Here is an 18,193-nt window from a genome sequence, read left to right as displayed (position 1 = left end):
ACTTTTTTCTCTTCCTTATAAGCAAACTAAATTTCAGATCTCTGACTTCAGTGTCTAATTCTTACTGTACAGCATCCAGATATAGAACAAAAAGGGAGAGAGAAAAGCCAACACAGTTTGTCTGGGATGACCTTACAATAGTAATATATTTTTTATACAATCAAATTTATTCCTTCACTTCTTGATTCTGGTCCAAGAAATTTTTGAGGTTACTCCTGAATCAAAGGCAGACCATGAGACACTCAAGAGCTGCTTCATTGCTATATATTTTTGTTTAATAGAAGTGAGAATATCATGTTGTTACTTAGAGCAATTTAGTGAATCTGTGTCCAAAATAATTGCTCAGATACTCATGCAGATATTCTAAAGATAAACTTGCAACTTAAATGGTACTAAATTTATTGTCTAACTTTAATTGGTCATCCAATATGTAGGATGAAGTTCTTGATTTTATGTAAAACCAACAAAGCAGTAATATAATCTACAGCTGTAGCATCTCATCTACCAGTCTGTGTTAGTATTTTATTTTTCAGTGCTGCCAGACTCTTTTCAGTGGTGCCCAGTGACAGGACAAGGAGCAGTGGCCAAAAACTAAAACAAAAAACATTCCACCACAACATGGGAAAGAAGGGTGGCAGAGCATTGGAACAGGCTGCCCAGTGAGGTCATGGAGTCTCCCTTTCTGGAGACATTCAAAACCCAGCTGGACATGTTCCTGTGTAACCTGCTCTAGGTGACCCTGAGTGGCAAGAGGCCTGGTCTGGGTGATCTCCTGCGGTTCCTTCCACCCCTAAAATTATTTGATTCTGTGATACTTTGTGTTTCCAAATGACCATTATCTAAATGCTAGCACGCATTATGGAATGAGTCAAACAATATAAATCAAAAACATTTTGTTAGCAGAGAGTGCAGATCAAGGAGAGTCACACATGAAAGTGAGTTATGGCAACTATGAACATTTGCCTTAATGAAGTCCTTAATTAGGTCAAAGTATTTAGTGAGTGCAAGCAGTAAATTTGTGGTCACATTATATTGGTAAATGTTCTGCCAGGCATTTCAAAGTGTAAAGCAGCTGTAAGGTGATGGTCATTCAGCCCCATGACTTGCTGCTGGTTGAACCCAGCTTCCTTGTAAACTTCCTTGAATGCTGGGGATTTTTGATAGTGCAAAACACTCTTTAGAAGGATGTAAGGTAATCAGGGAAATGTTCAGATGTGCAAATTTATATATGGAATTTCTGTTGGAACTAAATCAGAATTCAACAGCTTTTTTGACATTGAAAAGTTTCCCAATGGGAGATGATCTCAATGTCTTTCCTCCCATGTATTTCAAAGAAAATCCAGAATGGTATAAAAGGATCTGGATTGCACATTTCATTCAGAGTTGTGTGAGTGACAAAGTATTTGTCACCAAGCATAAAGTCTCTTCAGACAGGCTTAGATCCATGTATCATGAAGGGCTATCTTTAGAGGTGACAGTTTACTGATACTATTCTTCTGTCTGTTTTCATTAAAAGTATACATAAAGAATATGTAATTCTTTCATAATTACAGCACAGTTGTTTGGTACAATGTATAAAGAAAGGCTCTATTTTTAAATCCATATCAGCTTGTGTATTATTTTTAGCCCTTCCAGACAGTAAAGAACAGGATGATTTCTGTATTTGCATGCAGCGTGTTAGCTATCATCCATGCACAGAGGAAGAAAGAGTTCCAGAGGTGGCTAAGTAGAGTCCAAGGACTCAGTCTTGCTATGACATATGAGCAATTCCAGCATCTTCCAGAAAAGTTTCTTAGTTGATAGTAACACGAATGTAAACAAGAGTTGGTTAAGGCATAACCATAGAGCAAATGCAAAAGCATATTTGAAAAATTTCTAAAGCCTTCATTTGTAGCTGTGTTGTTTATGTACTAAAAAAACCTGAAAAAAAGTGATGAGTCAAAATTCAGGGGGGTTATGTTTTATCAGTTTGAATTACAAAGATGAAGCTTAAAGGGATGCAAGCTCAGCTGAAAACCACTGAAACATGGTTTTGCATTTCATCTGTAATTTACAATAAGAGAGAATTTCATTGAGTCACAGTATTTGTTTCAAGTTCTGTCTTCCCTTTCTCATGCATTTAGCTTGCCTGCGCAATGCTGCCGTTCATGATCACTAACCCTGATATACAATTCTGGTTTTTATAGGTTCTCAACCTAGTGCAGTCCTATGTCACGCTGAGAGTCCCTTTGTACGTCTCTTATGTTTTCCACTCCCCAGTGGGCGTCGGGGGCTGGCAGCATTTCGACCTGCAGTCGGAGCTGCGGCTGACGTTTGTGTATGACACTGCCATCCTGTGGAAGGACGGGATCGGTAGCCCGCCTGAAGCAGAGCTCCAAGGTGGGTGTTGCGTTTCTTGCCATAGAACTCATGCTCTGTTACTAGGAGTGTAGTTTGCACACAGCAGGATGGTTTTTCAATAATTCCAACACTAAAAACAAGTTTAATAATTTCATTTATTATCAATTGCGATCTGTCATTTCCTAGCACTCACAGGTGTCTGCTGGAGTGTTTATGAAAATCATTTAAAGTTGACACAGCTCTTTTACCACAAAGAAAGACAATTGTATTGTATATTTGGAGTGCATGTGCAAAATTTAAAACATTTATGTCTACTCAGAACTTCAGGGTACATTATGTAACCAAATGTTAGTACACAAGATGTTTACACTTTAATGAAAATAATTGAAGCTTTTCTGTGATACCTTTTTTTTTTTTCTCATTATGAGTGGCCAGTTTCAGAAACTTTTGATATTTTGAAAATGTTATGAAACATTAAAAAGAAACAGAACTGTATAATGGGGGCCTGTCCTCTGTGTGAGCGTAGTAAACTCTGAGACGTTCTACAATATGTTAAATATTGTCAGTAAATGTTTGTGAGTATAACTAGTCAACAAGTAAAAATCTATCATTGCAGAATTGATCTTTTAAAAAAGTTCATTTACTTTTTACAAATAGTGACTTACAGATGCATGTGCAAGATTAAAATATATAGTTACACCTGTGTGCTGCGTTGTATGCAAATTTACTTAATATTTCCCAGCATTACACTTCAGGTGTTTCCTATTTCTCTCAATCTAAGGTAGAATATAGGGACCAGCTGTAATTATGTACATACACAATTTCAGGACTCCTGGGAAACTAAAATCACTTTTTGCTTCTGCTAACTCTGTATATGAGCTACAGAAATCATTGCTATGCCATTTCTGTCCTTATGTTGAGAGCAGGAAATGAGGAGCAGCAAGGGGAATCTGCAGTGCATGAAGAATGAAGCACATGTCATGCCATGCTTAAAGAATAAGCCACATGCCACAGATCATGTGATGTGCTAGTCACCAAATAACAACCAGATCTATCCTCTGTCTCAGCAGTTATGTGGTGCATCTATGCCACCATTTACCACCTTTAATTTTTTTATTTCTCTGTTTAAGAAGCTGATGGCCGCATCTTCGGAGATGCTGAACATTTTCAGCTCCCTTTGAAAACAACCAGTACAAAACAACCCTCAACATATCCCAGTCTCACTTGGGTAGTATTTTTTCAGCAGTTGTTTTCTGGGCAGGAAGGGGTTAACTAGTTTCCAGTTTCTTTCCATACCTCTTAATTAATATGATTTTCCTACATAAATTCTAAGTAGCACTGGAAAGCAGTCAAGGTCTTCTAAAGTCCTAATTCATACATGAATATGTAGTTATTTGTGTTGTACCAAGAAATATGGTTGGTACAGATGGTTTTGTACAGGTGGTATACATTGTCACTGGTGTGTTCGATTTCCAGCACATTAATGGGGGAACATTCCTGTTTCCTTCTTTTTCCTGGCAAGCAGAATGGTGATACATCACTGGCTGTTTGTAAGGGAGTGTTGGAGGAAATGCCTAAACTCTAAAGATTTGCAGAACACGAGAAGAAGAAAAGGGTCTTGGCTGCAAGCAACAGTAGCAAACCACTTCTAGTTACAAGATCTTGTAATCTGAAATTAGAATATGTAAGGCCTGTGTTTTGTGCTAAATTCATGCCAAAAATTGCCAGCAATGCAAAGCCTGTCAGAAGGAGTTTCACAGATTGCAGCACCCTAGAGCAGATTGCTGTGGAAGTTCACAACCAGCTGCTCCAGCTGATACTGATGGTTGCTGCCTTGACACAGTAGGCAGGGAGGCACTGGTAAAGGGCATCTCTGAAGCAGCTTTCATTGACAGGAGTCAGCTTGAATACTTGGTGAAAATAAAAGTCTTCATTCTGCAAATCCCCCTGGCAGCTGACCATGCTTCCTGAACCTCAGCACAAAGTGTTTTGTGGATTTTCCTGAGCATACTAGAGCAGCTGTGTGGGTCCATGGTAACATGTAAAAACATGGCTTTGCAGGGAAGTTCCCTGTAGGCTTTGAAAGCTACATCACGTCCTGAAAACTCAAGGCCTCACTGTGTAAGTTCTTGTTTGGGAACAATCTGGACTCAACCCAAAAAGTACCAGTGGGCCCCCCAAACACGTGACATGGCAAGGGTAGATGAAAGAGTGGGTCTGGTGATTCACAGGAGTGTGATTTCTTTGTCACCTGCAAGTGGAATTAATTTGTTAATTAATTGGTTAATTAATTCCTGTTAATTGGTTTCTGCTGGCAGGTTCCCTGTTCCCGACCAGCATGCGCATCAGTGAAGAGGGACGCTTGGTTGTCAACTTCAAGACTGAAGCCCGGTTTCATGGTCTGTTTGTTATGTCCCATCCTGGTAAGTGTAACCTATCCTTTAGCAGCACTACAGAATAAAGAAATCCTTTCCAAATTTGATACTGCTCCTCCTTTTTTTCTATTTCTGCTTCTGATGGCTGATTTTTATTTTTTTAGTTACTATGCTGTTCAGATACAGGTTTTTCCTCTGCTTAAGATTTCTTACTTTTCATTGATGTCTGTATTCAGGTTGTCAAACTTGTTGAAGTATACATTAATCTGATGGAAGGCAAATAGTTCCACTTGATCAAGAGCCTGATTTATGAAGGATGAAGATCTAGGCCATTGTGTCCATTAGGGATCTATAGATAAATGTTTTTAACCCCATAGATATAATTACTATTTACTTACATTGCCATAGGAATTTACCATTAAAATTTCTTTTCTAACTTGAAGCTTTTCTAGAATATTTAGACATTTTTCTGAAGCTTTTCTAAGATATTTAGACCTTTTTCAGAAAGCAAGAAAAAGTCTTGTGTGGGCATTGTATCATTCTGTTAATATAACACTCTCACTGACATTCAGTTAGTCATTGCTGAAGACCTGTTCCTGCAATTTAATCTGTTTAAACCCCACTCCCTTTATTCAGAATAATTACAGGTGTAAGACTTGGTCTACAGACATAAATCTGAGCATGAATGCCAGCTATGGAAAAGAATATCAAACTAAATTATATCTGCTGAACAACACTGAGAAGAGAAAAAAAGTAAAAAGAAATCTCTTCTAGTTTAACTCAGATGTTTTTAACGCATAAAACTCCTTTATGGTGCTTCTACTTTTTCTCAGCTGTCCTCTAGTGTGTTTGGTTTTGCCTATAGGCAGAGACAAGTTTAAAAGAGGAGGGATTATAGATCTCTGCCATTCCACTCTCACTGTTTTGACTGTCTCTTAAATTTATTCTTCATACAGTTCTTTCATTGTGTACAAAAGCAGCTGCTGAATAGACACTTGAACAAGAATCAAGGAGGCCCAGCTGAGCTGACTGTAATTTATTTTATTTTCGGTTAATAAAATCCAGTGCCCTGTGAAGGTATTAACATCCACTATGGCATTATGTTTTATAAATCCTTGAGAATGTTTTTCAGGCTCTGAGAGTTTGCAATGAAACACTAAAGGTGACAAATCTGTCTCTTTGGCATGTTTCTAGCTTCATCTCTCACTTCCATGGTCATGTCAGCTGACCACCCGGGCCTCACTTTCAGCCTCAGCCTGATCCGAAGCGAACCAACCTACAACCTGCCAGTCCAGCAGTGGAGCTTCCTTTCAGACTTCGCGGTAAAACCCCAGCCCTCACTAAGTCCTCGGCTGCCCCAGCCTGTTATTTGGGATGCTGGTGGTACAGCTCCCTCTCTCTCTCTGTGTCCAGGTTCGGGACTATTCTGGAACGTACACAGTGAAGCTGATAGCCTGCACCACTGCCCCACATCAGGAGTACAGCCTGCCCGTGATCTGCAATCCTAGAGAGCCCATCACTTTTGATCTGGACATCCGATTCCAGCAGGTACCATTCCAAGGACATCTTCGTCATGTTTCCTTTCTAATTTGATTGCCATTTGTTGGTCTTGTAATAATAGTACTAGAAAGTGAATTTCTTGCCAGTAAGGCAATCCTAAATTGGTGGGAGAGCACATACTCCTCTCCTGCTAAATAACCATTGGTTTAGGGGACAGTTACTGTGATGCAATAGTAACATTTGGGGGTTCTTTTTTTGTCTGTTAGATTTGGTAGTAAATAGTTTTATCAGATAATTAGGAAAATATAAAACTATTATTAGAAGGTTTTCATCTGACACCAAATCAGAGTTAGGTCTCTGGTATTAAAAGTGGAACCTCCAGAGGAAAATTAATTCAGTCTTAAGATAGAACTTGTCTCACTAACTGTAGAGGGAAGTGTAGATAGGCAACACTCCTTAGCTTTAAAACTCACAAAAGTGACCAAAACAAATCTGCGCCATAGCAATATGGATCATATGGAAACATATGGTAACAGGCAAACAGCATACCTTTCACAAAGCCCAGCTGTGAAGCTCTGTAGCTGGGAAAAAATTATAGAGAAGTGGATTCTTCTGTAGAAAACATTGGTTTAAAAAAAACCAAACTGGGGATCATGTTGAATAGTTAAGAGAACATAAGCTGCCAGCTTTCCAGGTTATCAAAAGGGCTACTGTGACCTTGGGATGTGTAAGGAGGAAGTTATATCATTTCTGTTATTTGGGGCCAGTACAGCCAATCCTGGAACAGTGTGGCTGTGGTTTCATGCTCATTAATAGTATAGATTATGCTATTAAATCATCTTACAGAATAAATCCATATCAGTCAGGGGCACACAATCACTTTTCTGTTGACTTAGCCAGAGTACACAAGGGAATGTATGCAGTCTTTATGCTTTCATTTGGCATTATGCCACCTGTGGGAGAACAGATGATTCCTGATATGGCATTAAGTCCTGGCAAGGAAGAGAGATGATACATGATCTGATGTGAAACCTGCCTTCTCAGAGTTAACCACATTTCAACATTTTGAAGAAGTTTGAATGGAATGGGTGAGGGGAATTTATACTAGTTCAGCACTTCAGCCTTTGTCTGGCACTTTTAATCTACTTCTAGGGACTCTAAAGCAACTCATAGCAATGCTAAACCACAATTTGTTCCTGATCCTAGTATGAGCAATAACGTGTTGATATTTCAAAGAAAGGTCAAAAAATGTGCAAAAATCATTGCAAAAAGGGCAAAGTAGCCTAGGAAGAGACCTAACTCTTGCCTGGAAGTAGCCTACAAGTAAAAGCTGTGGCTAAGAATTAGAACTGCCTTGGAATAAATAAATGGATACTGTAGGGTTATTATATTAGCTAAGACCTTAATAATACAGTATATGGAAGTTTCAGGTGCGTCAATTCAAAATAGGCAGAAGTGCAAAGTTGCAACAGTGTCACAGACTGTGGCCAGCTAAACCCCCATCATCAACAATTTTCAAATGAAGACCAGCTCTCTTACTTGAGATACTCATAGTAAAACAGACTTAGGCTTTTTGTGGCCCATGATAGTTTTTCCATCTGATCACAGATGGAAACACATGTCCCAAAGCAAGTCCCAAAAAAGCAGCAGTACAATAGCACGTATTCAGTAAGCAGTATCGAGCACTTTACCTCTAAGACTTTTTAGTCATTCTGCAAAACTGAATAAGCATTGGTATCCATTCTTTTACAAATGGATTTTTAAATGGTTTTAAACCATTTACAAATGTTTTTTTAAGAATCAAGAAGAAAATTTATGTGCTGTTTCCCCACTGTTTCAACATTTCCTTTTTTGACATATATCACCTGCATATCTCGTTTTTCCTCTCTCTGTGGCCCCTGAGGAGTCAAGCAGGTAGCCTGAAACTCTAGTGAGACTTGTATTAACACCATCTCACTCTGGAATTTCCTGGAAAAAAAAAAAGCAACCTCCAAGCTTTGCTTTATCCTAATTATTTCCTCCTCTCCTTTCTTTCAATGTGTATCACTATTTCCTGACAGAAGCCCTTCCATACTCAGGATACTTGTTGTCCTGGGATGAACCAATCTCAGGAGTGCTCTGTTCCTTGAGGTACTGAGTATTACACGGGCTTTGATCCCATGGGTGATCTGCAGCTTCCCCACATCATCCATATGCAGAGTTGATGGACATGGGAAATAGGCAGAATAAATTGACAGTTACTCTTCTCACCCAGGAGATCTTTACAGATTGTTTTGTAAGAACTCTCATATAAAATGTCTCAAATGCCCGTAAAAGTAATTACACTTAAACTACTGTCCTAAATAACACAGCTGGAAAACAGTTGTGCTAATCAAGTATTTGTGGAACTACAACCCAATGGCCTGTTTTTCAGGCATTTAGAAAGAAACATTCCAAGGGAATGAAATTTTTTATCTTTTTGGTTGTTTTTTTTCTTTGTAAAGGCTGGGATGGTAGGGTTCCTTTTTTCTAAAGAGTAGCACTCCATTTATAAAAAGGTTTGAGCTGTACATTCTTCTTGCCAGATCCTGTTGCTTTGATAGTTTTGGGACTCTATTGTGAAATGGACCCTTGTCCATGAGCCAGAAAGAACATTTTCTTTGTTGTTTTCTTTCCTTCCTGTCCACACACTTATACATATATATACATATATATACATAAATATACATATATATGTTAGCTTTTTTTTTATTTGTTTAGTGTCCTCTTGTTATTTTTCCTTTTTTTTTTTTTTTGGATATATGTGTCTTCCACATTATTTCCTCAGGTACTTGCATCCTTTTGAACTTTAGGCTCCTCCAGTTCCTCAATTCACTGTATAATTTCCCTTTTATTATGCCATGTTGCTTTATAGTTTGCCTTTGTCTTGCCTCAAAACCACTACAGCCTTCTTTCTTGTTTTATGGTCCCATGAAAAATTGCTGCTGAAAATATTGATTAATTTTATACTTTTCATGTAATCGAGGAAGAACCATAGATAAGTGTATCAAATATATAAATACTAGCATAAAAAGATGTTCAAATGATTTGGTGCATTTTCACATCTGATATGTCTGCAGCACATTAGAAGAACAGATACTTGCAAATAAATCTTCTACAATGTGTGCTTTCAAATATTGACAGAGGATCAGAAGCAGAGGTGGGACTTGTGTGTAAGAATGAAAATAGAATAGAAAAAACAGGCTGTGGTAAGTCAGAGACAAGTTTTTGAGGGAAAAGTTTTCCTCATGTTACCCTGACACATAAGTTGCTCTGGACACCTCCTTAGCTGGGATGTTGAAAAATATGGTGGGAAGAAACTAACCTAGAATACTATCAAATATCAGAGAGGCAGATAATCCAAAGGTTGTTTGCATATAAAATACATAGCAATATATGTCTAATACCAGGAGATCTTTTTATTAAACTGTATTATTGCATGTAGCTGTGCAGAGCTGGTAAGTAATGTACATTGGGAGAAGATCATGCTTTGTTTTAAGAGTTTAAGATCATGCTATGTTTTTTCATTAACAAGTCTTGTTGAAGAGCCTTATGCTTTTGTGATTTTAGGTCAGTGACCCAGTGGCTGCTGAGTTCAGCTTGAACACCCAGATGTTCCTCCTCTCCAAAAAGACACTGTGGCTGTCTGATGGCTCAATGGGCTTTGGGCAGGAAAGTGACGTTGCTTTCTCAGAAGGTATAATTGTGCATAGATCATGCACATTTCATTTCTGTTCCACACTATCAGGATCCTGTTGCTGTCTAGGAGTAAGGGTTTGTGCTTGTTGCACTAAGCTTTTTAACAAGGCTTTATTAGCTCAGCCCCAGAGCTGTGCTAAATGTTCAGTCTAAGCAGATGTGAACTGTGTGCACTGTTTGCAGGTGATATCATATATGGTCGGGTGATGGTGGATCCAGTGCAGAATTTGGGTGATTCCTTCTACTGTAGCATCGAGAAGGTTTTCCTGTGCACAGGAGCTGATGGATATGTACCCAAATACAATCCATCCAACACTGAATATGGGTGCCTTGCTGATTCTCCATCCCTTCTGTACAGGTTTAAGATTGTGGTAAGTGCTCTAATTCTGTGAGGATGCTGAGATATGTATTTTAATTTTTTTAATAACTTGCTTTTATCCAAAACCCAACTGTTCTTTAAAATGTTCTTGACAGCACCAAATTTTTGACTTGAACTCCAGGCTAACATGAACTGATGGAGGCAGTATCTTGCCTTTTCCCTCCTGGTTCTATTCTTTATCTTTCTGGGAGCTACCTTCAGTAAGAGTTGGACACAAGTTAGAATCCCAAGACAGGCTTTTTCTCTGTGTTGTCTGTATCTATGGACCATAGAGAGACTTTTAGGAGATATGCAAGTGAGGGATTGTAATTTGTTTCATGTTTAGCCATCCAAAATCTAGTGTATACTGCAAAGTTAGCCATCCAGGTTGCCTCTGTAGTCCACAGGTAAAGAGAAATACCTCTAAAGTTGGCTTGGATGGTCTAATTTCCTTCCTGAACATAACTGTAGAGTAACCCCAGGTAACTACAGACCTGATGCCCAACATTTAGAGTTAACTTCAATTAAGATGATTATATAGTAATCTAAACAAATTTATGTGACTTTTAATGAAATGAAATGGAGCTTCTTTAGTCTGGGAAATAGACTTGTTACTTTCATTTCAGACCACATTTATATATCTTTTTTATTTAAGAATTGTACTATGGTTGCTCTCTAGTGCTTTCCCTTTTTATTCCAGAAAGGCAAGAGATTAGGTAGAAGTTAGTACAAGTCAGATGGGACCACTGCTTCTCATGTCTTTTTTCTTGTAGTAGTATTTCCCTAGACTACATAAAATATCATATTTAAACTACACAATTTATAATTGCAAATAAATGCTAAAACTGTTTTTCCTCATAGAAATAAATCTGTATTTTACAAACTTTTTTTCCCCTCCCTGCAGGACAAAGCTCAGCCAGAGACACAAGCCACAAGCTTTGGAAATGTGCTTTTTAATGCAAAACTTGCAATAGACGATCCTGAAGCAATTTCATTAGTCAAACAGCCAGGCTCTGATGGATTCAAAGTAGACTCAACTCCTCTATTTCAGGTATGATTTCTGTAGCGTAGTGGCAAGAGTACTGAACCAAGGAAGAAACACTTGCACAGGTATTTTTGTTAACTGTAAGGCAAATTGCAACCAACAGAAAGATTTATTCTGATTCTAGTGACAATCAAACACAATTATAGATGCTTAGAAACTTATAGATATAAAATCTGGAACACTTTATTAAGTGTTTCTGTTGGGATACCCTTGCTTTTCTCTTTTATAATCCCACAGGCTAACCTGAAGTTATGCAAATTGTTCTTGTACATTTCTTTTATGAAGTTAATAAGATTCTTGTTGCACAACATTGTTTTATTGCTTCCCATCTCACTTCTCAAAGACAAAAAATTAAAAATCATAAGCATTTATAGTAAGCTTCATCAAAATCAAGTTGATACTCAAGGTTTTCTGTACAATTCTTTTCTTGCAAACTTGCACAGTGTGAAGCACTGGAAAGCCTAAAAAACTGACAGCTAAAGGATGCAATTACTTCTTAATTATATATAAACCTTCAGCTGTATGCATTCAGCTCTTTCATCTATATAACCCAGCCAAAAAGTTCTCTCTTTGCTATTTGTCTCTAGTATTTGCAAAACTGCATGCACAACTCAAGTGCATAAATTAGTAGGAAAAATATGAAGGAGACTTTGATTCTACTCCTGGCCATGTCGGTATTAAAGGTCCTATTGTAAGCAGTACTTAACAAAAAGGTCTACTTAGAAGTATAAAAAGAGTTTCAAATCTGCATCTAGGAAAATAAAATCTCATTTTTTATGTGAAGAATCCATTTCCATGGATTCCAATGCCATGATTTTTGGTCCTCTTCCTGTCAAAAAAAAATGAGAATATGAAGAAACAAAAGTATATCCTGAAAAATACTTGGAAAACCAAGAGTAAATTAGAAAATGTGTTATTTCTCAAAATAACAAAACTGGGCTGCAACTATTCAAATTAACAGGCAGTAGTTTTAAGACAGTATTCAGACAAGCCTACTGGACCTTGTGGATGCCAAATCTTGTACGTATCTAGGAAAGATGAGAGAAATTGAAGGAAAGTTGTATCATCTCACACAGATTGCAGGGACCCACGCAATCCAGAGTGGATATAATTTTCAGGGACCTGTGGAAATTGACTGTTCCAACACTGTGCTCAAAGCAGGGTCACCTACAGCAGGTTGCCCAGACCATGACCACTTGTCTTTTGAACGTCTCTGTGGAAGGAGACTCCACAGGCTCCCTGTTCCAATGTTCAACCATCATTGCAGTAAACAATTGCTTTCTTATGTTTAGATGGAATTACAGCCAGGGCCTAATCCCTTGGTATGCTGGGTTTGGAAGTGCCTTTTCTGCGGCCCATCCACAGCTAAAGATACTTTGTATGGCCTTTGGTACTAATAGCACCAAAACCATGCCAAGGCCATAGCCTTCTTCATCTGCACTTGGTAGCTACAGTCTGACTGTGGAGAGGAATGGAGACTAAACCCTCTGAAAATTTTGGCAGAACATACAAGTCTTCTGGTGTACATTGGCACATAGCCAAGAGATATCTGTGCATGATTTTGAAAGTGCTTGTCCAGGCATTCAGTTCAGAAGAGAGACTGATTTCCTCTGCATTTAGCACTGCCCAGATGTAGTATGTGTGTGTTTAAATACAAAAAATGTTTCTTTCCAGGTGTCTTTGGGTAGGGAGTGGTATGTGCATACAATCTACACCGTGCGTTCCAAGGAGAACGCTAACCGCGGAATTGGCAAAAGAAGTGTGGAGCACCAGTACCACTCGCTCCTCAGTGCTGGGAGCCCAGGAGCATCCACACAGAGAAGGCAGAAGAGGGGAGTTGAGCAGGCCCCAGAACTTGCAAGAGACATTGGAGTGGAGAGCAACCGAGGAACGAACATACAGCACATAGCCCTGGATCGCAGCAGCAAGAAGCAGGTGCCTCAAAGGGAGGTTTCACTCAATGGTGTTCTCCCCAGGGAACTGAATAACCAAAGTGCAGGAATCAGCTTAGTCACAATCATTGGTGGGGCTGCTGCCATTTTCCTTGCCATCTGCTTAATTGCAATTATCATTTTGCTGCTAAAATGGAAACAAAATTCTGACAAGAAGGAAAGCACAAACGAGTCAGGCAGCAACGAACCAATGATGCTACCACATAATTACAGCCATGACAGCTCAGAGGTTTGATTCCAAGACCACAGTATTCAAGCCAGAGTGTCCAGAGTGCCTCATAAAAACTCTCGAACTGCACATTTTTAGCAGCAGATAATGGTGACTCATGAGGAGTGTGTTTCTAGGTATACTTGAAATTTGTTATCCTGAGCTCTTACTGCCATTATCAACAACAGAAGAAGCTGAACGAAACCTCCAGCTTTGGATGAAAGGAAATGTCCCTGATGTCCCTATACCATGCACTAATTTTAAGCAGCAATTCAAGGGACTCCATTGTAAGGGAGACATTATTGTTGTGGTTTTGTTTTCTGACATTTCAAAAGAATAAAAGAAGCTGAACAACGGTGCTATATATCCTGTCTGCAATAAGAGAGATCTCTTTCTTCAGAAACACATAATACTTGGGAGGAGGGATCCTCACACTCTTCTGTAAAATGTTGTACTGTTTCTCATAAAGAACTCAATGTCTACAAATAGTTTGAAAGGTGATGGAATTTCTTAGGCATGGATCCTCCCTCCTGTAAGTTTTTGACGTCACTTAATCTGTACCAGTATTTTATTTTTTGGTTTTTTTTTTTCTTATATGTAACTGAATTTTTTCAAAAGACAGCTAGATTATACAGCATAGCATTATAAACATTTGCATGTCACAGGATTCAATACATACTCTTTCCTGTCAATTCCTATTCATCTATTAATCTGAATTTTTTTTTATAAATTTATGTTTCTGTAAAGACAAAGAATGCAACAAATCCAGGAAAAAAATCTTGGTTTTCACTAAAACTGGATGCTTATGTCCTTTTAAGTTTATAATGGATCATGGAAGTGTTGTAAGGTAAATTTTATTTCTTAGTGCACATCCACTGTTGAGAAATTGAAGCATTAGTATTTCAGTACCTAGAGAATATGATAGATTCAAAATGCAGAGGACAAGGTTCTGTTGAACTGAGCCTAGGAATCATGATATTGAATCCAGCATAGTTAGTTATCATACTAAATAATAAAAAGAGAAGAAAAGAATTAACCTTTGATTGAATCAAGTAGTATTTATTGCTGTATAATCATAGCATATTTTGACAAACATGCTGGGTCATTGTTGGGCATTTTTTAACAAGTGAGTACTTCTGCAGGAGTAATTCTAATTTTCTCTCAGCATTCTTGATTGAGGTAACATGACAAGTTTGGATCCGCAGTGTCCTGTGTCAGTTTTTATCCAGACACAGCCTGTTCTGTCCCTGTCAAATCCTTGGCTGTGAAAGCTATGTAACCTCAGGAAACTGTCCCTTTAGCATTTGATGTAAGTAAGTCCTTTAAGTCATACAATTGTAGAATGGCCTGGGTCAGGAGGGACCCTCAAGATCATGTAGGTTCAACCCCACAGCCATGGGCAGGGAGACCTTCCACCACAGCAGGTTACTCACAGCCCCATCCCACCTGACCTTGAACACTTCCAGGAATGAAGCATCCAGGACTTCCCTGCACAACCTGTGCCAATGTCTCATCACCCTCATAGTAAATTTCCTCCTAATATGTAAATCTACTGTCTTTCAGAGGCAAGTCATTGCTCCTTGTCTTATTGCTACATCCTCGTGGGAAAAGTCCCTCCACAGCTCTCTTGTAAGCCCCTTTCAGGGCCTGGAAGACGCTGTAAAGTCTGCCCAGAGCTCTCTCTTGGCCAAACTAAACAACCCCAACTCTCCCAATCTATAGGACAGGTGCCAGAAACCTCTGATCATCTTTGTAGCACTCCTTTGAACTTGCTCCATCATATCCATGTCCTTCGTATGTTGAGGCACCAGAGCTGGATGTAGTGCTCCTGATGGGCTCTCACAAGAGGAGACTAAAGTGGCAGAACCATCTCCCTCATCCTGCTGGCCCCACTGCTTTGGCTGCAGCCCAGGATATGTTGACTTTTGGGCCTGGGAGTGCATGTTGCCTGTTATGTCCAGCCTCTCATCCACCACCACTCCCAAGTCTTTCTCAGCAGGGCTGCTCCTAGTCCATTCTCTGCCCAGCCTATATTTGTGCTTAGGATTACCCTGGCCCAGGTGCAGGACCTTGTTGAACTTCATGAGGTTTGCTCACCTCTCAAGCCTTCCCAGGTTCCTCTGGATGGAATACCTTCCCTCCAACAAGTCAACCACACCACAGCTGGGTGTCATCTTGCTGAAGGTGCACTTGATCCCACTGTCCATGAGATTGTCAAAAAGCACTGGAGTCAATGGAGTTCTCAATAGAGTTAAACTACCTAAAATCTGAATAAGAATGTTGAGACCGTGCTAAAATGTCTCTTCCCTTCCACCACCACCATCTTGTGGTGGGGGGTCGAGGCAGTCCCCAGTACACTTGGCATTTGGTGTTCCAGGGATCATGCTTCAGAGATCAGTTAGCAGGGCAGGATGAAATTTGAAAGCAGCCTGTAAGCACACAATGCTGCCTCTGAACTTTAAAAAAAAAATCCATCCAGAAGTCTTTCTGGCCTGGTTGTGGGGGTCAGTCAACACAGACAGACCTGACCTGGTAATTCTGCATGTTTGTCCTGTAAGCCATAAAGACTCAGGTTCATGAAGCTCCACTGGCCTAGGGATATCTGTGCTGTGATTCATGGTACAGTGTGAATTTACCCACAGAGAGACTCGTGCTGGTATGTCTTGCACTGGATTGTGTTGTTATGACTTCACTCATTTAATAGGATTTCATCAGCTTTTCACAAAATAAGTCAGGTCAGGATCTCTCCTACCTTTTCTAGGTTTTCTGAAGGTGGTGATTAGACAGCTTAATTGAAGGATGTTTGCAGGGTCAAACTCCATTACTAAACTCTTGCAGTTATCTTTTATTTTAATTAATCTGAGTTCTAGCCTGAAACAATTATCCATAAGCCATGCCCAATGCTTTAGACCTTTACCCCAGTCACCTGACATCAATTTGCTCTTGTAATGAAGTTTCTGGTTTTGTGATTCATGTATTATGCGTGCAAGATTGATCAAAGGCTTAATCCACAGATACCTTTTATATTTAGTAAGTTCACCACTACGTTGCAAATGTACACTAAGATCAAATTTGCCTTTGTGCCTATGTGTGACATCACTGTAAGAAAAGTAGAATTTCTCTCCTAGAACCTGCATGTTTAGATAATAGCAGCCAATGATTCAACGGTAGAATGGGGCACATGTAAATAATAAAACATTCTAATATTTATGAAATGCCTGTTTTGTATAAGCAGAGATGATCTTTTTTTAAAAAAATATATATAAAACACAGAAATTAGATGTTTATCAGTAGAGCTATTTTTCTGCTTTTGAATTTTACCAGACCAAAACATCATTAAAGGTGTTTGCAGGCAAAATCTTTTTTTAATTCTTACTTGTTTTTATAAAACCGTATCAAAACCCATACAAGCCAAATATTTAGTCCAGTAAACAACTTGATCACTGCTTTGAACAGTGTCTGATTAAAACTTCGTAAAATATTTAGGTTGATGGGGATAATCAGACTAATGTTTTTGTAACAATATATAAAATTATAGTGCAAAATGACGATAACAAAGAAAAGGACAAAGCAAACACTGAAAAGTTGGACAAGCATGAGTAAGATTCCTGAATCAGATACCAAAGTCCTCTTCCTGGGAAAAAAATCACAATGTTTTCAATAAGGCATGCTGGATTTGTCCCATTCTTAAGAAATTGGATTTTTTACAATTCAGTGAACTATAAATACATCTGTAACAGCATGCTTTTCTTTTTTTTTTTTTATTATGGCTTCAAGGTTTCAGATTTCAGCAAGATGTTTTGGAAGCTTATTAACATTTTTCCTTTTACTTAACAAGTGGCCTTGTTTATACTAACTTGAATAAGTGCCTCGTTCCCAATGATGTGCACAAATATTTTAATATTTATCTATCCAAACAATAAACTGAGTATATTTTATATATATATATATTTAATCTATTTCCAGATTGTGTATTCAATCCTCTTTTCCCTGGAGATGCTTATTCTGCTAGCAATAATACAATTTGTTTAATCATTTATACAATAATTACTGTGTTTAAATTTGTTATCAAGCTGTGATATTTATTTGGAACAACTTTTTGCTGATGTCTATGGCTGTGATATTTGGCATTTGTATCAGGAAAAAATAAAACTACTTCTGTTTGGTTACCGATCTAAAGTTTGTGTATAATTACCATGCTTTGGAGAGAGGTCAGTAATGGAGTGTTACGAAAAACTTAATTTGCCACATCAGTGGAACACCAAGTTCCTGTGTTTGCAGTAAATCTCACTGCTTTGTTCTTCAATTGATTGTTTTCTGGTCATGAAGGGTTCAGCACAGGGGTTGTTCTTTAATCTTTGTGGTTGTACTCATGGCTCAGAGAGGGATTTCTCTTTCAATTCCAGAACATCAGAAATCTCTAGATACCTGTGGATCCTTTGTAGGCTGAATTGCCATGTTCCCTTGTGCTGCTGGCAGGCTTTACTTTACTCATCTCACTGACAAGAAAAAGTGACTCTGCAGGGAGCAGTTCCTTTGTTCCTTTAGGGCTGGTGTTGCTTCTAGTCAGGTCATCAGATTTTTTTTTTCCTATTGGCAAATGTATCACTGATAGATGTAGACACATATGAAGAACTATGATGCAGAAAGAAAAAGCCGCTCTGAACTTTTCCCTTCTCACCCACCCAGGTAAGCGCT

The 18,193-nt window shown here is 38.7% G+C and overlaps 1 protein-coding gene across 1 annotated transcript in view; it reads left to right on the top strand.

Moving 5' to 3' along the window:
- Window positions 1-17,674, top strand: part of FREM2 (FRAS1 related extracellular matrix 2) — a 118,683-nt gene extending 101,009 nt beyond the window's left edge. The window contains exons 17-24 of the mRNA XM_064408939.1: window positions 2,187-2,379; window positions 4,659-4,763; window positions 5,910-6,037; window positions 6,129-6,263; window positions 9,804-9,930; window positions 10,116-10,303; window positions 11,195-11,341; window positions 13,010-17,674. Coding sequence (XP_064265009.1) covers window positions 2,187-2,379; window positions 4,659-4,763; window positions 5,910-6,037; window positions 6,129-6,263; window positions 9,804-9,930; window positions 10,116-10,303; window positions 11,195-11,341; window positions 13,010-13,522 — 1,536 coding nt within the window. The 3' untranslated portion in view covers window positions 13,523-17,674. The remainder of the gene's footprint in view (window positions 1-2,186; window positions 2,380-4,658; window positions 4,764-5,909; window positions 6,038-6,128; window positions 6,264-9,803; window positions 9,931-10,115; window positions 10,304-11,194; window positions 11,342-13,009) is intronic.
- Window positions 17,675-18,193: the final 519 nt, after the last annotated feature.

The sequence above is a fragment of the Passer domesticus genome, chromosome 2 (assembly GCF_036417665.1).
Source record: "Passer domesticus isolate bPasDom1 chromosome 2, bPasDom1.hap1, whole genome shotgun sequence".
Classification (NCBI taxonomy): domain Eukaryota; kingdom Metazoa; phylum Chordata; class Aves; order Passeriformes; family Passeridae; genus Passer; species Passer domesticus.
The sequence above is the reverse complement of the archived record's forward strand: the minus strand, read 5'-3'. Positions and strand labels throughout refer to the sequence as shown.